Source organism: Mobula hypostoma, chromosome 5 (genome assembly GCF_963921235.1).
Source record: "Mobula hypostoma chromosome 5, sMobHyp1.1, whole genome shotgun sequence".
Classification (NCBI taxonomy): Eukaryota; Metazoa; Chordata; class Chondrichthyes; order Myliobatiformes; family Myliobatidae; genus Mobula; species Mobula hypostoma.
Genome location: NC_086101.1, coordinates 167,383,487 through 167,409,482, shown reverse-complemented (window position 1 = coordinate 167,409,482; position 25,996 = coordinate 167,383,487). Strand labels below are relative to the sequence as shown.

The following is a 25,996-nucleotide window of genomic DNA, read 5'->3' as shown; positions in this document are numbered from 1 at the left end:
ACACATTGCGGCAAATGATCGATATCAACCTCTATCCTCTGGCAATCTTCTACACTATCCACAATATCACTGATCTTTCTATTTTCTGAAAACTTACTAACCCATCCATCTTTGATTTTCATCCAAGTCTTAGATTTATAATTTAGACAGCTCAGACCGATACCGATCCTGGCACAACACCACTCGGCTTGTACCTCCCTAACAGCCACTGAATTCCACAGCGAGGACGCGCCCTTCTCTGGCTACATACGTCTAGGGAGCACATGACTTTGGTCCTGCCAAATCCGTGGGGTTGAGATGTCTCGCTCACCCAGACCCCGGTTTGTGTGAATGTTGTGTGATTTACAATAGCCAGTCAGCATGAAATAACAGACCACACACTGCATACACTTACAAAGGTGTATAATTGCGTGGCTGCATTGAATCGCGTTTCCCCCACTGGATTGAATCCTGTGACTGCTTCTCTCCTGCGTCTTCTCTCTTCATCTCCCACTAAACAAAGACCCACCACTGGTGTCGGTCACAAAACTGCTCCCCCACCCTTCTCTAGAACCTTCTTCCCGTTCCACTGTCCTGATTGGATGGCCCACATTCCTAAGCATCCCTTATCTCCAACAATAACCCAAACACTGTTCTACAGAAAGACCATTACATAAAATACCCTGCAACATTAACAGTAAAACCTTTACCAGGGTGTTACAGGGTCAAAAGCCAGATCAGGTCTCTTTGAAGCTATTGGGTTGCAGAGGCCCTGGAGCTAAGTGAGAGGGATCAGAGGGCAGCTTGATATTGATGTGTTAGGGTGGCTCTACAGTGATACGTAATTCCACGAAATACTGCAGACCTGTTTGATATGGATAGTGGGTGGATCCAGTTCTCACTTACTGTAACTCATCACTGGGGCTTCATTTTAACTTGAGAATCCAACTTTATTTTCCAGGTGGATACTTGCTGCAGTCTTGGGTAGCTTTTGGGAAAGTATTTTGTTACTTTAATATCCCAGAACTAAATGGACTGAGATCCTCATTGTTCAATTCCATTTGTGTGAAGCAATGTTACATTCCTCATCTGAATGTAACAAAGCCAAGGCAGAACCGACTAGAGGCAAAAGCCAATCACACCACAAAATAGTGAGGCAATGGCCGTCTCCATGAAGGGAGGATCTAACACCATTATTTTCAGTGCCATTACTATCATTAGAGGAGAGGAATTATTGACCTTTTGACCATCTTGGCAAGTGACTGACTACTTTCCTAACACTGGGCTAGCGTGGAGGAGAGGTTACATCACTGCATGACCCCAGAGATGTGGCTAGACTTCGGTTACTTCATAAAATGATGAAACTAGCATGAATAGAGTGCTTTATTCCATGGCAAAGATGGCTAAGCGGTTTGTCATCCTGGGCTGTAGAGATGCTTGCTTGGTGGCTCTGCAGTCGCATACAGTTTGAGTCGCGTTTTCCCCGAGTCAGCTTTTAAATGGGAGATTTAAACCAGCACTTATCAACCAGGTTTAGAATAGTGCCTCCAAACCATTATATTTACCTAATCGGGGGTGCAGCGGTAGCATAGCGGTTAGTGCGATGCGATTACAGCGCAGGACTTTCTGGAGTTTGGAGTTCAATTCTGGCACCGTTCTGTAAGGAGTACATCCTCCCAATGGAATGTGTGGGCTTTCTCCAGGTTGTCTGATTTCCTCCCACGTTACTGGGAAAGTTAATTGGTTATTGTAAATTGTCCCGTGACTAGATTACAGTTAATCAGATTTGTGGGGGGTTTCTGGATCAGTGGTGGCTCAAAGGACCTACTCGGTGCTGTATCGCTAAATGATGGGTGATAAGCGGAGTGAATGTATTGAGAAGCAACTGATTTGCCTAGAGACTTGAGGATCTGATTGACTGGCCTCAGCCCATCCTTTCCCCGTTAATTTGCTAACCATGTGGGTGGTAAGACTAACATTTGTGGTCCACCCTGAGCTGCCCTGAACATAATTCAGCTAACATTGAACCCTGTTAACTGCTTAATTGGTTCCAGCGTCGTATATAGGCCAGGCAGAGTGATGATGATGTATCTCCTCTGGTAAAATGTCGGCACACTCCAATCCAGCAGCTTGTACGGGGTCAACCAGAGGCGTTATTGTCTATTTTTAAATGTATTTTTCACATTCACAAGACCCTGGTGGGCATTAAGAACTTGAAGTACTGCAGGCCCACCCCATCACTGAGTTGCTTGTTGGTGGAGAAGCTGAAGGAGCTGGACTTGATGTAGATCATAATGCTGCCTGTGACAGAGAGGCGTCGTTGTGTGAAGGAGGTGTGCAGTGATCATCTTCGTCACTTTTCTTGTGATTGCAAGACCCTGTTAGACATTGGTGGTATGGAATGTTACAAGCCCACTGGTTTATTGGTGAATGGCGAGGGAACTGCACGTCCTTAGCAAGAGCTAGGCCTCAAGCCACAGTGTCACCCGTTTGCAGTCACATATTTGGAGTTTGACGCTCCGCTGGAGTGTTGGAGGCAGTGTGGCATGACGTTCGTGCTGGAGTCAATGCCATGTTCACTTGGCAGAAGACTAGCAGTATTGTTTTCGACTGCAGACTGCTACAACATTCATGAACTCAGGGACTTGGACTATTCTTGTTTGTGTGACTGTATTTTACTGCTCTCTTATATATGCTATACGGGTCTTGTGCTGTTTATGACTGCTGGCACAATGTTTTGCACTTAGCCCCAGAGAAACGTTGTTTCTTTTGGATATATTCATGGGTATTCATATATGGTTGAATGACAATTAAACTTGAACTTGATCTCCTTCCCTAAAGGGCATTAATAAATCAGTTTGTTTAAATAACATGTGATGGTCATTACATGAATAAGTTAAGCATTATTTTAATTACTTGAGTATAAATTTTCCAGCTGCTCTGGTAGGATTTGTGTGTGTCATTGAACCAGTAGCTCAAACCCCTGGATACAGTTCTGCCAAGCCCAAGCCTACCACAGTTCTTGTATCCTTTGCGTTGTTGAGCACAAAAGATCACCATAAAAGCAGCTTTGGAACCGGCTTCATCTTCTGCTGATGAGTTTAATGTTGAAATAGCAGGTGCGTGGGTTTTGAAGGATTCAATTAGAAGGTTTACTGAGTTAGAGGAGATGAAAAGGAGAAATCTGCTGAAGGTCTGAAGTAATATTTCAGGAATTGAAGCAACTAATATACTTTTAGAATCTAGTTTGCAGTAAAGGATAATTATTTTAAAAATAGCTTCCTTCTTTCTTCAGAGCTTTAGTCCTTCAGTGCAAGGTAGGCGTAAGCCTCATGAACTTGACTTTGAGACCATGAAGCTGATCAGTAATGGAGCCTATGGGTGAGTGTTACACGAGGACAGCTCACTTGTATATCCTGTCAGCATTTGTGTGTATGTTGCCGTAAATAAATCTCAGAGTGAAGTTTTTGTAAAAGGAGACTGCACATCCTATTCCCAATTCTTGAGGGGTGTCATGGCATAATACAATGAAACACTTCAGTATCTCTGCTAAATTTTGAAATATTGTTGAACTTTTTGACAGAAATGGAAAATAAAAGACATAAGATGCTGGGGCAGAATTAGGCCATTCTGCCCTCTGAGCCTGCTACACCATTCAATCATAACTTTTTTTCAACTTCATCCTGCATTCTCCCTGTAATGTTTTTAATAAAGTTTCCTGTCTTCAGCATATTTAATAGTATATGTTTGGTCATTGGCTTTAGTTGAAATCAAAACTTACTGTATCTGGTGAGTTTGTAAATTAAGTGTAATGGTTCCTAATCACTGGTTGTTCAGCAATGCTAATAGAATTGATTTATTATTGCCACAAGCATGTGCTTGTCATACAGATCAAATTAGCACATAGTGCATTGAGGGTAGTACAAGGTAAAATAATAACAGTGCAGAACAAAGTGAGACAATTTGGATTTAAGAGAGTAGAAATAATGAGCAGATCTGCAGAGAGCAGCTTACAATGGGCTGCCATGCTCTGATGCCATCTTGATTCCCTATTCGTAGAAGATCCTTAGGACTAACTGAGTCTTCTGTTTCTTCAGAGCTGTGTATTTGGTGCGCCATAAAGAAACCAAACAAAGATTTGCGATGAAGAAAATAAACAAACAGAATTTGATCCTCAGAAACCAAATTCAACAGGCGTTTGTTGAGAGGGATATTCTGACTTTTGCTGAAAATCCCTTTGTGGTCAGCATGTACTGCTCGTTTGAAACCAAGCGGCATTTGTGCATGGTGATGGAATATGTGGAAGGTAATGTATATGTGATTGTCTTGATGGTGGGCTTTGTTCCTCCTTTGCTTAGAATTCAAAATATTTATGTTTACACTTTCAGTGACCTGGGTTCGATCCTGACCTCCAGTGTTGTCTGTGTGCAGTTTGCATGTTCTTTGTTTGACTACTTGAATTGCCTCTGGGTCTTCTAGCTTTCTTCTATATTCCAATGATGCATTGATAGATCACTTGGCTACTGTAAATAACGGCAAAATTTGAAGAGGAGGTTGGCACGGTGTGAGAGAGAATTGGTTGTCAGGTGATAGGGGAATAAGATGAAGATGAATTGGGCAGATGGGATTTCTCTGCTTGGTGGTGATGTGTTTCCTTTGATATACAAGATTTCCTATCTTTGATGGGAAAAAAATATTTGTTTATTTTCAGGTGGAGATTGTGCTACACTATTAAAAAATATGGGCCCTTTACCAGTGGATATGGCAAGACTGTACTTTGCAGAGACGGTGCTTGCTCTGGAGTACCTCCACAACTACGGAATTGTTCACCGAGATCTGAAACCAGATAAGTATGTATATTAGTATTGGCTACAGATTTTTAAACATTAAAATTTGGAACTTCCAATCTCATAATTGATGCCACCAGCAGAGGCAGATTTCACAGGAAGTTTGCACTAACTTGTGCCACGTGTGCTCTTCATGAAATTTCAAATATGAAAAATTCAGGACATATAGTGAAATGTTTAATTGTAATTCCATAGGGAAAAAATTGAATTTGTGAACAGTGTTCTTGAGTAAAACATTTTCTGCATCATTATTGTCTCTGATGAACTGTATCTGTCCCCTTTCTTTTCAATGGCATAAAAACATTCATCCAAACCACTAACTGCCATCATTGAGTCAGACACATACAAAGATATACCACAATATAATAAAAGACTCTTGTAAAGGAAAAGGTCAATGTGACTGAAGCAAGAACTTGTTAAGGCAGCTTTGAGTGACTATCAGTTTTAATTCATTTATTTTTCATCCCAAGTCCTCCCCTGAACTTAATGGCTTCTCATTTGAGAGGGGTCAGGGGTCATCCCGTGGGCAAGTTGGTGAGCATGCAGGTTTGCTTATTGGCCTGGCTGGTAGGGGTATGTAAGTAAACCAGGTGGTCAGCATACGTCTGGAGCTGACCAAGTCTATTATTAGCACAGGAGGCCACTGAGCAAATGCTTGTTGCCTGTTCACTCCATATATTAATGAGAGAGACTAAATTTAGTTGACTAATATGGTGCTTATTCCAAATTTGCCCTTGCAAGGTGAACTACAATTATTCTGTTAATTCAGAAGTATCAAAAACAAAGAGGTTAGATCTAAGGTGCAAGGAAGGAGTTGCAAAGGGGATCCAAGATGAAAAGTTTTTATAGAACAATGTTTGTGTCTAGATATCAATATTTCGTTACCTCTTTAAAAAAAATAACTAAAAGAATCATCAAGCATAATCTCTAATGTACAAACCCATGCAGACTCTCTATTCAAATGCAGGTATTTTATATTTTGTGAAGTATGGTGGGGCCAGTGTTTGTGAACCCCCTTTCCCATCCATAAATCCGTAAGGATCCTCAAATCCTAGCTTATGCAAATCAAAGTTAACCTGGGACTCCGGACAGCTAGCGTTTACAGGATTCCCTGTGAAAGCAGAGCAGCATACATATATTGGCCAGATGGGACACACAACGGAAACCCGTATCAAGGAGCACAGGAGGTGTATCCGTTTGGGTTACCCGGAGAAATCGGCGGTAGCAGAACATTGCATAGGCAATGGCTACAGAATTGACTTCTGCACAAAACTACAGTGCCACGCCAATGGCTTTTGGGACTGCCTGGTGAGGGAAGCCATTGAAATAACACTAGAGTAAAAGAATTTTAACGAAGATGAAGATATCGCTCTAAGTAAGGACTGGAATATGACTGTAAACAAAGTGAGACAGTGGAAATCTGATTGGTTGAGAACTAACCAATCAGGAGGGGCAGACGACAGGGAGGTATATATAGCATCGGACTAGATGTGCCCAAGCATCATTTCTGATGAAGATGCTGGAGTTTGTCATCGAAATGTCAGTTAAAATTGACACTTGTACCTGGCTGGAGTTTATGTGTCATATATGCTGGGAAAGTACTAATCCTTTTTCCTTTCCCCCGTTTTCCTGTTTGTCGATAGATAATCAGAACAGGTGAAAACTTACAGTGAAATCACTATTGCAAGGATTATGCTACTTTGTCCATATTCAAAGGTTCGAAGGTACAATTTAATGTCAGAGAAATGTGTGCAATATACATCCTGAAATGCTTTTTCTTCGCAACCATCCACGAAAACAGAGGAGTACCCCAAAGGAGTCCCCCAAACAGTTAAATGTTAGAACCCCAAAGCCCCCCTCCCACACGTGTAAGTGGCAGCAAGCAACAATGCCCCCTCCCCCCACCGGCAAAAAAAAGCAGGCATCAGCACCACCACTGAGCACTCAGCAATAGCAAAGACGCAGACTTGCAGTTACCCCAAAGACTTGGCGTTTCACCTGGCATTCGACATACTGCAGGTTCTCTCTCTCCCTACTAAGGGAGAAAGAGGTGTCTCCATTTTCCCAACGAGCGAGGAGACATAACAAACAATTTGCTGGTTTATGATGTTAAAAGTCCGTTACATCACCTTTTTCGAGCGCTGTGCCTGAAGATCGCTAAGATCCCAGGTCTCCAGGCGCACAGTCGCAGATGACCCGACTCCCCCGACAACACACAGGTCTCCTGTCGTGACACCGACCCTCGATCCGCCCGTCTCCAGAGCCCCGGGATCCTAGGCTTCTGAATCCGCACCGGTCTCTTAGGCCGAGCCTTTGCCGTGCCGAACAACAGCCGATTGTGGAACCCCGAGAATGGGTCCCATTCCCGCAAAGAACCATAATCATAACTCCAGGTCAGGGTCTTCAAAAGAACCCTGAAAGGGAAAACATAGAGATACTAAAGATGGAAATAGAGCTGTTTCCGAAAATGCAAGCAAAGGAGTTGCCATTGGGCGCCATTAACCCTCCTAAACTCTGCCCTCCTATCAGAATCTTTTATTCTTATAAAAGATCAGAGTTTTATTATAAAATATGAAGACTTCAGAATTTATTTAGGGAAGTAATAGAAGTGGACAACATTAAACAATTGACCATCCTTTAATCTGTTCAGATAATACAAATCTAGTAATTCTCCATTGCTGAGTCCGAGAAACAATTGCACTGATTATATTTTTCATTTTTCAGAACTCAGTAAATAGTATTCCTCGTCATAAACCTGAAGCAAACATTACAGATGTTGGAGTTCTGAAATAAATCAGAATATGACTGAAAGAAGTTATGGGGAAAAGCATTATGCTAACAGAATTCTAATGAAAAGTCATTGAAGTGAAATTTTGCCTACCTGCACATTTCCAGCACTTTGTTTTTCTTTCATTCTTCATGTAAACATTAGTAAGCTGTTGAAAGGCTGCATTACCTTTCAGATTTTGATTTAAAGTTCCAAATTGAAGTTATAACGTATTTAGGTAGAAAGCAAATTTAGCTGGCCTGTCCCTGTTCTACTTTCTGTGTGATTTCAACTATAAGAAATTGACCAAGATCAACATAACATCATCTTCCTAACGGAAATATATATGTATTCTTAAAGTTCAGGGAATGATGCATCCTGCTTATCATGATTTACATAATATTATCAGGCTGATGATACTGTTTAACAGTGCAGAGCAGTGCTTTATAATGGAGGGGCTCTTGCATTTCAGATGGATACATCAGCTAGATGAAATGCTTGCATTTCACTTTAAGATTTTACAATTTATTGAAACAGCATTTGCAAGTCTGAAATAGTATATAAAATCCACTTGAGTTCATACAATTTATCTTTGTTGTGTACCAGTCCTTCACTATAAGAAGTATAAATGAGCTGTTAGCCAGCTCCGTTCCCCCACATTAGCGAGCTGAAGGAATGAGATTCATAAGGAGACATCGTAATTCCTATAGAGTTGAGTGATGTGCAGAATGCTGATGTTTATTGAAGGAAGTGCTTCCTAAAATCCCAAAGAGCCAATGATTTACATCCCAGAGTTCTGTAATACGTGATGTTAGTCGTATCTGGTGTCACCTTCTAGAGTTCTACAGATTCTGAAATTTTTCTTATAGATGGAGGGAACAAGTGTGAACTCATTATTTAAGAGAGGAACAAGAGAACTGACTCGCTACCCTGAACATCAGTGGTTGGGCAAATGCTGGAGTCCATACCAGATGTAATAACATAACACGTTGCAATGAATAAGCAGATTAAGTTATGCCAGTATGGATTTATGAGAGAAAAGTTATGTTTGACTGACCCAATGAAATTCTTTGAGGACTAAATGAGGGATGTAATGCATTTAAATTTTCAAAGAGTGTTCACTCAAGTCCCGTCCACAAGGTTAAAGCACAAGGAAATGGGGGTAATATATTGACATCGAATCAGAATTAGTCATTGGTCAGAAGTAAATAGTAGTGATAAGTGCATTGTTATCAAGATGGCAGTCGATGACTGTTGAAAACTGGCAGGGCTGGTGCTTTTCCCAATCTTAGGATACCAAATATTGCAGATTGCTATTTGTTAAATGGTGAGTGATTGGCTGGTGTTGATGTTCAAATGGATTGAAGTGTGTTTCTGCACAGGGCAGTGAAGGCCAACATGCAGGAACAGCAAGCAATGAAGAGGATGACTGGTGTGTTATTGTGAAAAGATTTGAATAGCAGTAAGAAAGATCTATTACAGTTGCCTAGAGTTAGTTCGATCTCCTTACTAAGGAAAGGAGAGAGTTGAGGGAGCACAGCGAAATTCTACTAGAATGGATTCAGGGATGTTAGGTTTGCCACATGCAGAGGGATTTTAACTACATTCTCTATGATTCAAAAAACTAAGAGGAGATTTCATTAACACAAAAATTTGTAAAGTGCTTAGCAGTCTAGATGCCGAGGAGGCTAGAACCAGGGGACAGTTTCCGAACTGAGTAGGTCATTTAGGACTGACGTGAAGATAAATTTCTTCACTCATATTCTCTCCGAGAGGGCAATGAGAGCTCATCGTTGTGTTCAGTCTAAAGAAGTTGTCAGATTTGTGGGTATAAATGGAATTGGGTGTCCAGAAGAACGCACTGGGGTAGATCACCAGTTATCTTAAAGATGATGGAGGAGGCTCAGGGTGCAAGAGAGTTTGCTCCTGTGCCCAAATCAAAGTCACAGTAAATTTATTATCAAAGTAAGTATAGGTCACTACATATTGCCCAGGAAAATACTATGAATCTATGAAAAAAATCATATTTAAATAAAAACTAACAAGCAACCAATGTACAAAAGGCAAATCATGCAAAATTTTTTTTAAAAAACTAAATAAATAATACTGAGAACATGAGTTGTAGAGTCCTTGAAAGTGAACCTATAGGTTATGGAGCCATTTCCGTGTTATGCTGCCTGCTAATCATGGATGACAGCATGCTTGCATATCATACAAGTTTTTGGAAATGTAAAGCAATTCAAATGACTAAAATTCAGCAGGGAACCAATAAGTTACATTTGTACTCATTGAGTTTGGTGATTTTAAAACATTTCAAAATTCTTGTTTGAAATCAATCTCTAGGATGAAATCAATCTCCCTATATTCTGCCTGAGAGAACTACATTATTGAAACCATAGTTTGACAAGTATTGTCTGGTTAGAAACAAGTGGTTATAGTTGGTTTTAGAAGGTGCAGACTGGTGGAGGTTCATTCTCCTAATGATAGTTTTATATGTAGCTCCATTAAACTAATTGTGAACATCTGATTGCTCTAGACATACTGATCATTTTAATGAAGGTCTTGGTTAATGCTAATACCATCTGAAAACGTTTTGAAAAGCCACAGAAACCATATCTTTGTAACGAGTTGGATTTATTTAGCACCTCTGTTATAAACCAGTTGTTCATCAATTGTGGTTTTAATGTTGTGGGAATATTATGAGAATCAAGTTTAATATTACCGGGACATGTCACAAAATTTGTTGTTTTGCGGCAGCACTACATTGCAATACATAATCATTTTTAAAAACTATAAATTACAATAAGAAGTGAATATCAAAAAGTTAAATAAGTAGTGCTAAAAGAGTGGACAGAGTAGTTAGGTAGTGTTCATGGATTAATTGTCATTCAGAAATCTGATGTTGAAATTGTTCCTGAAGTTAATAGAGAAGTTGGTTTTCATTATCTGACTGTGTTTACATTTGATTTGCGGTAGCTCAGGGATTTTTTTGTTGCTTCTCAACTAACTATTTAATTGTTCTCTACTGGTGTTTTTGGAAAACTGAAACTTATATATTTGCTCTGTAGTTTGCTTGTGACATCATTGGGGCATATCAAACTGACGGATTTTGGATTATCAAAAGTCGGGCTGATGAATATGACAACAAACCTTTATGAAGGACACATTGAGAAAGATGCCAGAGAATTTGTTGACAAGCAGGTAAGAGCAGTGCTGAGCAGGGCAAAGTAATAATCTTGGACAAACATGTATGTTATCTCAGTGGGTCAAGCAGTATTTATGAAGCAGAACACGGGTCATATTTGGGTTGAGGACCTTTTCGAAACAAAATAAATTATACTCTGCATCTTTTAAGCAGTATGAAAATATTATATTTTTTAACTAAAATCTGTTGAACAAATAATTCACTACAATTTTTCTGCAGGCTAGATCATTATAAATTGGTAACAAAACTCAAAACGATATCCACTGATCTGAGTTTCGATGATTGCATAAAGCCTCTTTCCATGCCATAGCAAGTCTATGATTCGTGGTTTTTGCAATTTGCTTTTAAAGTATTGCTCTTTTATAGTCCGACTGAGTAAAACAGCTTTAGATTTTTTTTTTTTTGCCATCCCTTTTGAAGATATATTAGTCCTTTTGTCACAGACTTTAAGTAACGGGGGGAAAAAACCAGAAATGTTGTCCAATGCAAATATCATTGGCCAGTTTGGCAGATGAGATTCAAGAAATAATTTGCTTTTCTGCTCTATTAGTAATTTTTCTTTCCCCTTGTGAGGAGTCTTCAGCTTTTTTCTCCCCCAGAAATTTAACTCATTGTATCTCTTAATAACAAAATAGTTCCTATGACACTTAACTAGCTGGAGTCATGAAGGACTAAATGGAAAGCCAGCATTGTGTGAATGGTAATCTCTATAGAGCATTTCCAAGCTCTGTGATGCATGACATTCGTGAAGAGTATTAAATTCTAGGTCATGCTCCATTTCCTTTTAGCACACTTCATTACCAAATGATAGCAATCTGGTCTTTGCAGAAGTTCTTTTGCTGTTTTCACTATTCTTCTTGCCAATTTGCCATATGGGTTGAATACAAACTATTTTCCTGTATTAGTACTTGCATTGACATGTATTTAAAATATTATAAAAAAAAATGTCTCTTGCTCTTCAAGGTTCAATGTAATGAAGGGCATTTGTGATCTGACTTCTATGAAGTCTGGCATTTAAAATTCATGATTGGTTTTTCAGTGATACTGATGTACCTTGTCTTCTTATTTTCAAGTAAATAAGTTCTAAATTTAGCTTTGTTAGGCGTACCCAGAAATTTGTGACAGAAGTGTTTTGCTTAACTATCCAGATTGTGAAAATAGTGTACTGCATTGCTCTGTTCAGTTTGCAAAAGGCAGTTTTCCATGATAACATTTTAATGCCACTTAATTTGTTAAATATTTTTCAACAAACTTAAAACCCTCATACTTAATGATTTTAGGACCTGAAAAGTTTAAACATCTGGTGATTGATTAGGTAGGATAGATGGACAGAAGCTATTCTCTTTAATGGATGGTTCAAAGACCCAGCATCATAGATTTAAAGTTTGGGCAAAAAGTGGGATGTTGCGGAAGTCTCAGCTCCAAACTCCTGAACCTAGCACTCAACAACTTCCTTTGCAACTAAATCATTGACTTCCTGACCAACAGACTACAAATCAATAAGGATAGCAACACATCAGCCACAATTACTTTAAACACTGTACCGGCTGTGTCCTTAGCCCACTAAACCCTATACACGCAAGACTGCACGGCCAGATTCTACTCTAACTTCATCTTCGTGACCTGGGCTTCACTAGAAGAGAGATCAAGTCAACCAGCAGGGCTGTAGCTGAGGCAGCAGAGAAAGGATCAGCATGGGTGTGGACCAAGTATGTCCAGAGGGGCAGATAGTCAGACAGTGTACATATCTTGCAAACCCTTCAGTAGTTGCATAGATACCTGAAGAGCAGACTATCTGTTGGATGGAAGTGACCAACAACTCTGATAGAGGCAGATGCCAAGTTTTTAAGCTCACCAGTGGGAGGTGGTGCTTTAGCACTGCTGGCCCACCACCTAAAGGGAGTCTTGATCATAAGCGGGCCGAAACTGCTGAAGACAGGTAGCAGATCAACTGATGATCCCACTGGTGATAGCAAAGGACAGTGAACATCTTAGTCCACGGGTATTTTTTAGCTCTAGTAGTACAAGTTTGCAGATGACACCATTGTAATGAGCATATCTCAAATTATGATGAGTCAGAGTACAGGGAGGAAATAGAGTCCAGTGACATGGTGTCATGACAACAACCATATTGTCAACAAAACATAAGAGATGGTCACTAACTTCAGGAAAGGATTGACAGTGCACATACCCCCGTCTACATCAATGGTGTTGAGGTTGAGAGTTTCAGGTTCCTCGGTGTGTACATCACCAATAGCCTGTTCCGGCCCTACCATGTAGTTGCCACGGCCAAGGAAACTCATCATCAGTTCTACTTCCTCAAAAGGCTAAAGAAATTTGACATGTCCCCATTGACCCTCGCCAGTTTTTAGCAATGCACTACTGAAAGCATTCTGTCTGGTTGTATAATGGCTCGGTCTGACAACTGCTCTGCTTGTGATGGTGAGAAACTTTAGAGAGTTGTGGACACAGCTGTCTGCCTGCACGGCATTTCTCTGTAACTGTGGCACTTTATTTTGCACCTCTGATTGTTTTACTTTCTCCTACTTTCATGTATCATTGCAGTGAATTGATCTGTATCAAAGGTTGGCAAGAGTGTTTCTGCTGTAACTTGGTACATGTGACATTAATAATAAACTGAAACTTTGTGAGGCAAAGTAGTTAATATCTGCCTGTAGGGCTGGTGGAAACCAAATCACAAGACCATCAGACAGGAACAGAATTAGTTCATTCAGCTCATTGACCCTGCTCTGCCATTCGATCTTGGCTGATCTATGTTCCCTCTCTAGCCCATTCTCCTGCCATCTCCTTCTAACTTTTGATGCCCCTACTATTCTTGAACCTCACAACCTCCACTTTCATCTGTGGCAATGAATTCCACTGATACACCACCTGCCGGCAAAATAAATTCCTCCTTATCTCCCCACCCCCCGCCCATTCTTCTAAACGCCAGTGAATACAGGCTCCTAGCAATCAGGCAGTCTTCTCACATTGGACCTTTCATTGCTGGGGTCATTCTTGTAAACCTCCTGTTGACCCTCTCAAATGTCAGAACATCTTTTCTTAGATATGGGAGCCAAAATCAGCCAGTTCTTCCAAAAAGAAATTGGACAGGTACCTGAACAGTAATAATTTGAGGGGTTGTGGCGACAGTTTAGGGAAATGTAATATTATCTAGCACAGGCTTGATGGGCCGAGAGGTCTCTTGTGGTTTGATAATATAGTGATAGCCCTCCATTTAGTCCTTCGTTGACACCAGTTAGTCATGTACACTAGGATCCACATATTTTGCAACAATAACGGATCTGCTGGAAGAATGCGGTGATGAAGCAACACGTATTGGAGTGAAGGCTGCTCTTCAGAACTGACAAATGGAGAAGGGGCTTTCTCTCTTTCTCAGCTCCGATGAAGAGTCTTCAACCTGAAATGTTATCTGGTGTCTACTTCCACAGATGCTGTGTAACCGCTGAGTTCTTCCAGCATTTCTCTCTTTTGTTTCAGGTTTCACGTCTGCAGTTTTATTCGTTTCTGAGGATCTCTGTTGTAAATGAGGGATGAGAATGAGATAAGTTTTTTTTTGGTTCAAAACATACCTCAGAAAAAGTTCAAGAGAAGGAACATTTCTAATAGAATAGAAATATGGACAACTAATTTAACCCCATTTCCCAAACAGTGAATTTGTAAGTTGTGGACATGCTATGCTGGTGCTGGAAGCATGGTGGCACGTGCAGACTGGCCCCAATATATCCTTGGACTGTGGCCGCTTAGACAAACTACACATTTGACTTTGTACGTGTGAATAATAAAGCTAATCTTTAAAACACTCTTAAAATCTCTAACCCCTTTGGTCCATTTCTAATTAGTAACTCACTGATTTTTAAGGGCACTTGCTAGAATGACAACATAATCCTTAAGGTAGCAAATCACAGTTCCATATAAAATCTGCTCAGCGGAAGCAATATGGAGGAATGGTAATCAATGCTAAGGTTAACCTTAGTTATAGAACTGTGGTAGGCCAGAAGTAATCATTTGGATCCCACAAGGAAACCTAGTCATCATCTTTTCTTTGGCGTCCCTCACCCACTTGCAATCATTATGCTGACCCCTGAGCTTTTCCATTGTGCCCTCTATTGGTGGTTCTCCTGTAGACAGAAGCCCTCCCTTCCCCTCCCCAATCACTGCCTGCTGACTTTGGCAAGCTGTTAAAATCCGTAATCTTGCTGATTTCAGTAAAGTTAAAGATGATGAAATTGCACACTCTATCAACTTGAAACAAAAATATAAACATGCTGGAACTACACAGGAGACTAGTGGTTGTCCGTGGAGTGTGTGATATTTGCTGATGTGCACGTTCTATTACATAGGATCAACATCAATCTCATGGGAGGATTCGTGACTGTGGGCAGGTTTGCCACTTGTCAATTGGCCTCCCAGATTGCTGACAAGGTCCATTTACTGGCATATCTCTTTCCATCTGTCGAGATACTGAGCAGACTTTCAAGAAATTAATACTGTAGCCATGAATCACAAGAAGTTAACTTGGAGGTAGAGCAAGTGACAGGGAGCACTACGCACAGTTTTGGTTCCATTATTTAAGATACAATAGATTACATTGTTGGTAGTCCAGAACTGACTGAGTTGGTAAATTCATGGGATGAAAGAGTTATCCAATCATGAATAGCTGAGGAAATTAATCTGTATTCTTTTTGGAATTTAGAAGAATTGAGTGATGATCTTATTCAAATAAATAGGATCTGTTGGATCCTAGCAACACGCACAAAATGCTGGGGGAACTCAGCAGGCCAGACAGCATCTATGGGGAAACTACAGTCGACGTTTCAGGTCAAGACCCTTCGGCAGGACTGGTGTTTTTCGATGCAACGTTTCTTCGAAAGTTAAGAACGAGGCATAAAACTTGTCACTTATGGCCATGTTATTAAGTGTTACAAGAACAAACAGAAAAGAAAAGCTGGGAGAACAAAAGAAAGACAAAGGAAAAAGCAATCCTGATAATCTCACTCTTGTACCTGAGATAACAAAATTCCGGTGATAACAATTAATCTGTAAAATAGCCAAATTGAAGTAGAGTGACACCTGCTACAGTAAATTAAAGAAGCTTCTAGTAAAATAGAGAAGCAACTTTACCAAAACTTGCTGAAATTCACTGAACGAGTGCATGTATATACAAGCGAACATAGGAAATTTAAACTACAAGGAAAGTAGTTTACAGGGTAGAAGACCATGGAAGAAAGGGAAGGAGGAGGTGCACCAGAAGGAGGTGATGGGCAGGTAAGGAGATAAATTGAGAGAGGGGAAGGAGGGAAGTTCAAGAAATCAATGCTCATGCCATCAGGTTGGAGGCTACCCAAATGGAATACAAGGTGTTGCTCTTCCAACCTGAGTACGGCCTCATCGTGGCAGTAGAGGAGGCCATGGATTGATATATCGGAATGAGAATGGGAAGTAGAATCAAAATTGGTGGCCACTGGGGGAGCCTCCTATTTCTGGTGGGTGGAGAGTGGGTGCTGTACAAAGCAGTCTCCCAATCTACATCGGGTCTCACCGATATACAGGAGGCCACACTGGGAGCACTGGCTACAGTAGGTGACCCCAACAGACTTACAGGTGAAGTGTTGCCTCACCGGGAAGGATTGTTTAGGGCCCTGAATGATGGTGAGGGAGGAGGTGTAGGGGCAGGTTCCAAGGGTAAGTACCAGGAGGAAGATCAGTGGGGAGGGATGAATGGACAGGGGAGTTGTGTAGGGAGTGATCCCTGCAGAAAACAGAAAGTTGGGGGGAAGGAAAGATGTACTTGGTGGTGGGATCCCGTTGGAGATGGCGGAAGTTCCGGTGAATTATGTGCTGGATGCGGAAGCTAGTGGGGTGCTAGGTGAGGACAAGAGGAACTCTATCTCTGGTGGGGTGAGGACAGATGTGCACAAAATGGAAGAGATGCAGGGGAGGGCAGCATTGATGGTGGAGGAAGGAAAGCCCCTTTCTTTGAAGAAGGAGGACATCTCATTAGTTCTGGAATGAAAAGCCTCATCCTGAGAGCAGATGCAGCAGAGATAGAGGAATTGAGGGAAGGATGTGGCATTTTTACAAGTGACAGGGTGACAGGGTGGGATGAGGTATAGTCCAGGTAGCTGTGAGCTGTGGGTTTGTAAAAGGTATCAGTAGATAGACTGTCTCTAGAGATAGAGACACAGAGATCAAGAAAGGGAAGGCAGATGTCAGAAATGGAGCAGGTAAATTTGAGGGCAGAGTGGAAGATGGAGGCAAAGTTGATGAATTCGACAAGCTCAGCATGGATGTAGGAAGCAGCACCAATGTAGTCGTTGATGCAGCGTAGGAAACGTGGGGGAGTGATACTGGTGTAGGCTAGGAACGTAGACTGTTCCACATTGCTGACTAAAAGGCAGGCATAGCTGGGACCCATGTCAGTGCCCATGGCTACACCTTTGGTTGGGAGGAAGTGGGAGGAGCCAAAGGAGAAATTATTAAGAGTGAGGACCTTCTCTGTCAGACGGAGGAGAATGCTGATGGTGGGGAACAGGTTAGGTCTGTTGTCTAGAAAGAAGCAGAGAGATTTAAGGCCCTCCTGATGGGGGATGGAAGTGTATAGGGATGGCATCCATGGTGAAAATGAGATGATCTGGGCTTGGGAACTTGGAAGCAGTTGAAAAGATCCAGAGTGTGTGAAGTGTCATGGATTTGGATAGGAAGTGGCTGAACCAGGGAGGATAAAAACTGAGTTGAGGTATGCAGATATAAGTTCGGTGGAGCAGGAACAAGCAGTAACAATGGGTCTACCTGGGCGGGCAGGCAGGTTTATGGGTCTTAGGGAGGAGGTACAAACGGAAGGTGTAGGTTAAGGCAACTTTGAAGTTGGTGGCAGTGGATGGGAGATTTCCTGAGTTAATAAAGTCAGTGATAGTGTGGGGACAACAGTTTGGTGCTTCTTAGTGTGGTGGTGTTCGAGGGGTAAGTAAGAGGAGGTGTCTGAGAGTTGTTGCTGGGCCTCAGCAAGGTAGGGTGAGGTCAGTCTGCCAGACTACTACAGCACTGCCCTTGTCTGCGTGATTGATGGTGAGGTTGGGATTAGTGCGGGGAGAGTGGACAGCTGCACATTCAGAAGGAGTGAGGTTAGAATTGGGGGGAGGAGTGTTAAAAGCGAGATGGTTGATATCTCGTCAGCAGTTAGCAATGAAAAGATCCAGAGCAGGCCGAAGACCAGATTGTGGTGTCCAGAAAGAGGAGAAGGACTGAAGACAGGAGAAGGAGTTTGTCAGTGCAGACTAGAGAGTCCTTGATAAAGATGTCGGCACAGAGACAGAGGTGGCGGAAGAAGAGCTCAGCATCATGGTGGGCACAGAACTCACTGAGATGTGGGCATGGGGAAAAAGGTGAGCCCCTTACTGAGGAGTTCTACACCCTAATCCAACAGATGCTAAGAGAATATCCCAAGGAAGAGGTTGAGATTTTTCTGCTTGAGAGTGGGTTTTCAATAAGAGGATGTAGTTATAGGACGAACAAGATGGTCATTTAAAACTGAAGCAGGTACAAATTTCTTCTCAGAGAATGCAGCAAATCTCGGGAGTTCTCTTCAGTGGACGATGGTGGAAACTGGATCTATGGAGGTATTCAGAGAGGAAGTAAATCAATTTTTGAATGTTTGAGGAGTTGAGAACTGACAAAGAAGGAGAGATTTTTCCTGGGGCAGATCATCGATAATTGTATTGAATGGCAGGGCAGGTTTGAGGAGTTAGGTGACATATCCCTGCACCTACATTACTGTGTTTCAATGACAGGGTGCAAATTTCTCCACAGATTCCAAACGCAGAGCTTATTTCAATTTTGTTGCTATTGCACTTGCAGGTTTGTGGAACCCCAGAATACATCGCACCTGAAGTAATTTTGCGGCAAGGATATGGCAAGCCAGTGGATTGGTGGGCCATGGGGATAATTCTTTATGAATTTGTCGTTGGCTGCGTGCCTTTCTTTGGAGACACGCCTGAGGAACTCTTCGGACAAGTGATTAGTGGTGAGCATCGCTGGGATTAGGGTGATCAATAACCTTATGTTAAAGAGAAGGTGATGACCTAGATTTTACAAATGTACTTTATAAGTTGAAGACAGAGGGTTTATTTTTAATTCCATTTTTAATTACATTGTTAAGCTCTATGTAATTGTGTTCAGTTGTTCTGCAGTGAAGCCTAGCCTGTGGTGTGCACCAGAAGTTAGCCCTGATAACTATATTAAATTAGCTGTGCTTTGACCGACCCAAGCTGTTTTTGCTTGGTCAGTTTGAACTTGAGTTTCATATGTATTAATTTTACCCCAGAAGTCTGGCTGTTCTTGGTATTGGTTTATTATTGTCATATGTACCAAGTTACAGTGAAAAGCTTTTGTGTGCCATCCGCAGAGATAATGCCATACATAATTCAATCAAAGTAGTCAGTAATCAGGAGGAAGAATATATTGTTAGTTGCAGAGAAAGTGTAGCGCAGATGGACAATGAAGTTCAAAGGAGCAATTAAAGTGCTAGTGTTATAGATTTTTTAAAGCTCTCTGGCGTTAACCTGTCTCTTGGAAAGCACTTTCTAGCATCTCTTGCTGGGCTGCTACCTACTTCTGCAGTACACCTCTCTTCTGCAAGCGCTGAGTAGAGCATTTGCACACCCAGCTGGCCAAAGTGGGAAATAACATCTCTTCTACCTTATTGTTTCTCAAGCACTTGTTTTGCTTGGTGCTCAAGTTTATAAAAGGAAATACATTAGACAGATGTTTCATTTCAAGGATTTAAAGAAAGATATCATTAAGACACCAATGCTGCTGTGCTTGTATTGCTAACGACACTTATTAACATTAATATTTTTGTTACGAAGAATTTTCCAAAGAGCATTTTTTTGGCTATTGAGAATAATGACATAACAAGAGCTAACACTGGAAATTATCCGCAGATCATGTAGAATTTTGAAAACAAAACAAATATTGACCTTTTTTCAGAAATCTTTTGTTTTTTTTTGGATTTCTATTTTACACTTAGTTAAGCATCTGGGAAAATTGTCTTTGTTTAGAGATTGTGGACTTGGGTATCTTATTCCAAGCCAGGCAACTGCAGTACTGTAATACTACAGCTGTCCAGAGACTAACAAGTCAAGTCTGTTTCATCTTGTTTTATCATGTGCTGCGGTGAGAGAGGCTGTGGGAATTGAGTGATTAATTAAGAGCACCGTGAATGGCTCAGGGTGCCCAGTGGCTCATTTGCATATTCATGTATCATTTCCACATGATGTAATTACATTTATAGAGCAGCCTGCTGGCTAAACAAACCAGAATAAATTTATTTCTCAGTTGTTTGGTATCACAGTCATGAGCAGTTGTTCATAGAATTGCAAATTAGGTCTGCAAAAATAAATTTAGTGATCACTAATTTCATTTTTTTTTAGTTGCTGGAATCCAATTAAATTATAACCTTTGATTTATGGTTCATTTGTGTTTATGTGAAGTATAACTGTGCCTTTGCTCAGGACCATTTATGGCGGTTTTGTAATTGGGTGCATCTGCCAACTATTTTGTAAATTGGTCTTAATATTTGCTTAAGTGATTCTTTAAATGGGGGGAGGTCACTATTGTTCGGCCTAACATTTAGACTGTAAGATATAGGAGCAGGGTTAGGCTACTTGGCCATTGAGTTTACTCTGCCATTCTATCATGGCTGATTTATTATGCCTCTCAATCCCATTCGCCTCATAACCTTTGACGCCCTTACTAATTAAGAACCTATCAACTTCTGCTGTAAATATACCCAATGTCCTGGCCTCCCCAGCCGTCCCTGGGCAGTGAATTCCACCATTTGGCTAAAGAAATTCCTCCTGGTCTCTATTCTAAAGGGATGTCCTTGTATTCTGAGGCTATGCCCTCTGATCCTAGACTCCCCCCACCAAAGGAAACACACTCTCCGTGTCCTCTGTGTCCAGGCTTTTCAATATTCAACATTTCTTTGGCATTCTCCTCTCCACCCCCCAACCAAATGCTCCTGTTAACCCTTTCATTGCTGCAACCATTCTCATGAACCTCCTCTGCACCCTGTCCAGTGCTAAACAAACAATCTGAAGTGTAACATAACCCACTCTTGGTGCTGCTTCCATTAATGCACTGACAATTTGCTCAATTTTGTGAAAGGTTGTGGCATTGAAATCCCAGTTCTGTGTGTATGATCATCTTGTGTCTTTCCTGTGGTTGTGAAGACAGTGGGTGTGAGCGCTCTTTCAGTTTTGTGTCCTCAGTTCCTTCAGTTGGGGAACAATAAAAGGCATTTTCAAAGTAAATGGAGCTATTTTCTTTCAGTGCTAAAACTTTTCCTCTTACCAGCCATCCTCAGAGTTGGAGTTAGTTCACCTAACACTTGGTAGAAGGTTCTTGTGTTAGACATTGGGTACCAGATTCAGTGCGACCTCTTGTCCGTGTTGCAGAGTTTGCCCAATATTTGTGCTTAAATGAGAGAAAACATAAATCTTCCGTCCTTGAGCACCCGTCAAGTTAGATTGTTCATAGGGTAGGGCAACATGACTAACAAGTCATTTTAATATAAATCACTGTGCATGTAGCTCATGCTCGGAGGGCTCAACTGGTGCGGGTGGCTCTTCGGCTGCAGTTCACACCTGCCTTAATAGTATTGATGTTTCTAGGTAATGCCCTCAACTTGGGGAAAGTTTTATTTTCTTCTAGTTTACCCCTTCTGTTTCTTTGTGTTTTTTAGATGAGATAAACTGGCCAGAAGGCGATGAAGCTCCTGCATCAGAGGCTCAGGAGCTGATCACTCTGCTACTCAGGCAGAACCCTTTGGAGAGAATGGGGACAGGTACCACAAAACGATTTACCATCCTGATGCTCTGCAAATAGCACATTACTCTGAGAATCCCAGTTCTGTGTGTATGAGCTAGCGGTCAGCTGTAAGTGTCTTTCCTGTGGATTGCAAGACACACACAAAATGCTGGAACTCAGCAAGACAAGCAGCATCCACAGAGAGGAATGAACAGTCAGTGTTTCAGGCCAAGATGATGAAGTGTCTTGGGCTGAACATTGACTGTTTTTCTGTGTGTTACTCATAATTTGATGAGTATTGTGCTGAGCATTTGTTCTGTTTAACAGTTTTGTTCTTTGTAATCAAATTATTTGAATCTTAATTAAAGAAAGACTTGATCATCATGTTCAGACAACTTCCCATTTCTTTAAACAGTAGACAACCTTTAGCTGAAGTGTTCATTGTACAGAATCAAAACTGCAGAACTATCACCAAAAAGATATTTACTGTATGAAGAACTGATGCTATTTAATTGTAGGCCCAATTTCTGATGACTTTTTCTACCAGTAGAGAAGTTGAATGGATCATTGAATAGCTGCCTTGAGTGGTTCATGTGGAATTAATCTGGTCATCATGAATGCAGTTTGGAATTATTCCGTTTACTGCAGTTTATGTATGTGTAATCTGGGGGTTTTCCTACCACAGGAGTAAAACAAGCCAATTAATTTATTTATGAGTTGTTTTAATTAATGTTAGGGATTTGCAGAAGTACTGCAGGCTACAGAACATGGACACTTTTCCCATTGATTCTCCGGAATCTCATCTATCTTATTTAGTATGTTATGACATGCTTAGCAAGAACTAGTTGTGGCCGATTAGAATCTGGTATAATTTTGAAACTAAACAAACTCATTGTAGAACAAATAAATATACAGCAAGTGTAAGTATACCATACAAAGGAATGGTAATAACTTAAATCACCTTATTTAGCTTTAGGAAAATTAACCACTTTTGCAGCCAGTAGCTGTATCTAAATTCATTTTTAGTTAATATGCATGACTGAGTTTTATTGTCCATCCTCAATTGCCCTTGAGAAGATGGTGGTGAGCCAGAAGACTACAAGATATAGGTGCAGAATTAAGTGATTAGGCCCATCAAGTGTCCTCTGCCATTTATTCATAGTTGACTTTTTTCAACTGCATTCTCCTGCCTTAACCCCTCTACCAATCAGGCACCTATCACTCTCAATGACTTGACCTGCCCAGCCGTCTGCGGCAGCAAGTTCCACAGGTTCACTACCCTCTAGATAAAGAAATTCCACCTCTTAGTTTTAAAGGGATGTCCCTTTATTCTAAGGCTGTGCCCTCATAGTCCTGAGCCGGTAACAGATCAGAACCACTGCAGTCTCCCTTGTAATCGGCTATTGATGGTTCCAGCATTTAGATCAAGTTACAATGATAGAACAATGACGTTTGGAGAACCTGCAGCTGGTGTTGCTGCAAGTACTCTTGTCTCTGTTCTTCTAGGTGGTGGAGAAGCCAGTGTGAGTGTTATAGATGGCGCACACATTTCATCCATGATGTTTCATCATCTTAATATAGCTTTAGAACCATGAATCGTCAAACATCTCACTATAAGGAGATGATCAGTAAGCATTCTGTGAAGATTTTTGGCATGTTGCTAGGGTATTCCAATACTTTTCCCGTAGCGTGGTATATTCCTCCTGTAAGTGGGCTTTCATCTTGAAAGATGGTCAAACAACCTCTTAATGAACAACCCTCTGATGAAAGAGATTGTTCTCTTATTTTTTGACTTGCTCTCAGTGACAATTATAAGTGGGGAAACTTTCATTTCCATAATTGATTAAAGTTCCACAAAAACTTTCACCCATACAATAGCTACATTCATAAGTTTCAGAAAAGCTTATATTACTTTCTGTGCTCTGATAATTACACTTCAGTCCATCCTTCTGCTGTTTGTTCTCTGGGTTTGACCCTGTTCTGTATTGAAGCACCTGAAACTGAACACAATATTGTCCCAGCAACACACATCAAAGTTGCTGGTGAACGCAGCAGGCCAGGCAGCATCTCTAGGAAGAGGTACAGTCGACGTTTCAGGCCGAGACCCTTCGTCAAGACAGTCCTGATGAAGGTCTCGGCCTGAAACGTCGACTGTACCTCTTCCTAGAGATGCTGCCTGGCCTGCTGCGTTCACCAGCAACTTTTATGTGTGTTGCTTGAATATCCAGCATCTGCAGAATTCCTGTTGTTTACAATATTGTCCCAATTGCTTTAATCAAATCTATAATATGTAGGCAGATTTCCTTAAGAAAATATAGTCAGTTGCTCTTCCTCATTTTCACTTCTTCCTTCCCTCATTCAGTGTTTGAATTCTGATTCTGTTCCCACTAACCTTTGAATTGTTTCTGTACTTAATGGTTTTCACCTTTGATGCTACCCAGATGCTGATGTCCTGTCCAATTGCACCAAACATACCAAATAAACTAAACTCCTTTCTCTGAAGCTCTCTCCATATAGTTGCCTTTAGAATTTTTGCCTAACTTTGCTGTAAGTTGATGTTGGAATCACTCCATTCAAGTTTCTACACTGTCATTGTGCAAAACCAGTGACCTTTAGTCACAAATTGTGCTGGGCAGTACTCAAGCTCGCCACAGTTCTGGCGCAAATGTAGCATGCCCACAACTCAGTGACCTTAAACAAACATCTTTGGAATATGGGAGAATTGGGAGCAGCTGAAGGAAACTTGCATGGTCACGGGGAAAATGTACAAACTCCTTACAGGAAATTGAAACTCAATCAGTGGTCGCTGGCGCTGTAAAAGTGTTACATGTAACGCTTTGCTACTGTCCTACCCTGTACTCCTAACATGGTGAAACACCACCAACCACTTGGAATGACTCTCACTTATTGTTTAGGTGGCTGCCCTCCATTATTTAGCCAGTCGCTGCTGGGGGCAACAGCTTCACTGGAGCCTTTTGTCATGTCTCACCTGTGATTTCTAATCCCATAGCTCATCTGTTGCTGAAAAGTTCAGTCAAATCATTGCTCGTAAAGGAAAATTATTCCAGTGCTGTCTTGGTTGTACAAATATCTTCTCATCCTTAGCATTGTGACATATACGAAAATGCTGGAGGAACTCAGCAGGTCAGGCAGCATCTATAGAAAGGAATAAACAGTTGACATTTTGGGCTGAGACCCTTCATCAGGACTGGAAAGGAAATGGTGGGGCGAGCCAGACTAAGAAGTTGGGAGGAGAGGAAGGAGTACAAGCTAGAAGGTGATAGATGAAGCTGGGTTAGAGGGAAGATAGGTAGGGGAAGGGTAGTGAAGTGAGAAGCTGGGAGGTAATAGGTGGAAAAGGTAAAGGGCTGAAGAAGGAATCTGATAGGAGAGGACAGTGAACCATGGGAGAAAGGGAAGGAGGAGGGGCACCAGAGAGAGGTGATAGGCAGGTGAGGAGAAGAGGAGGTCAGAGAGGAGGCGGACTAGGGAATGGAAGAAGGGAGAAGAGGGGGTTACTGGAACTTAGAGAAATTGATGTTCATGCCTTCAGGTTGGAGGCTTCCCAGAAGGAATTTGAGGTGTTGCTCCTCCAACCTGAGAGTGGCCTCATCTTAAGCCTTGTTTTCTGGCCCTCATCTTAAATGGTTCAGTGGCTCCATTTAATATCAGAGAATATCAAACAACCTGAAATTCTTACTCTTCACAGACATCCACAAAACAGAAGAAAACTCCAAAGAATGAATGACAAGAGAACGCTAGACCCCCAAAGTCCCCCCCTCCCATGCACAAGCAGCAGCAAAGCATCAGCCCTCCCCCTCCTCCTACCCCCCACCTGCCTCAGCAAAAGCATCAGCCCCCCACCCCCTCCATGCAAGCAACAGCAAAGCCCCCACAGAGACTATGATCTAGGGTCCGTCAAAAATCACTCACTGTTCATCCCAAAAGTTTGATGCCACAGGCTCTCTCTCTCAATGAGCGAGAGGGGAGACCAACAGCTCGCTGTTTTGATGTTAATCTACAGCATTGCTTATTTTAATAGCAGCTTCTGAAAATATCAAAAATCTTAGGCCGCCCAGCAAGCTCCGAGAGGCACTTTGAAAAGAAGAGACATTGGAGAGAAGAATATAAACTGTTTCCCAGATGGACTGGAAGAAGTCGCCCCTGTGGCATCATCACCAAATCCCACTCACCCTTCGATCCTGTTTACATTAGCTCCACCTTCCGCAGTTCATGACCTTGCTGTTGGTCACGTTAATCTCTTCTGGCCCGATGTCCAATTCTGAGATCCTGGTCCTTCCTCTCACATCATTGGTGACTGCAATAAAACAGAGATTGATGGGAAAACTCAGCAGGTCAGGCAGCAGC

The 25,996-nt window shown here is 41.5% G+C and overlaps 1 protein-coding gene across 14 annotated transcripts in view; it reads left to right on the top strand.

Moving 5' to 3' along the window:
- The window catches only part of mast4 (microtubule associated serine/threonine kinase family member 4), a 435,748-nt gene that overhangs the window by 384,116 nt on the left and 25,636 nt on the right, over nt 1-25,996 (top strand). For all 14 annotated transcript variants that reach the window (XM_063049360.1, XM_063049351.1, XM_063049349.1 and 11 more), the window contains 6 exons: nt 3,275-3,360; nt 4,077-4,285; nt 4,691-4,829; nt 10,662-10,794; nt 18,677-18,842; nt 21,564-21,665. In XM_063049360.1, the coding sequence (XP_062905430.1) occupies nt 3,275-3,360; nt 4,077-4,285; nt 4,691-4,829; nt 10,662-10,794; nt 18,677-18,842; nt 21,564-21,665 (835 nt within the window). The remainder of the gene's footprint in view (nt 1-3,274; nt 3,361-4,076; nt 4,286-4,690; nt 4,830-10,661; nt 10,795-18,676; nt 18,843-21,563; nt 21,666-25,996) is intronic.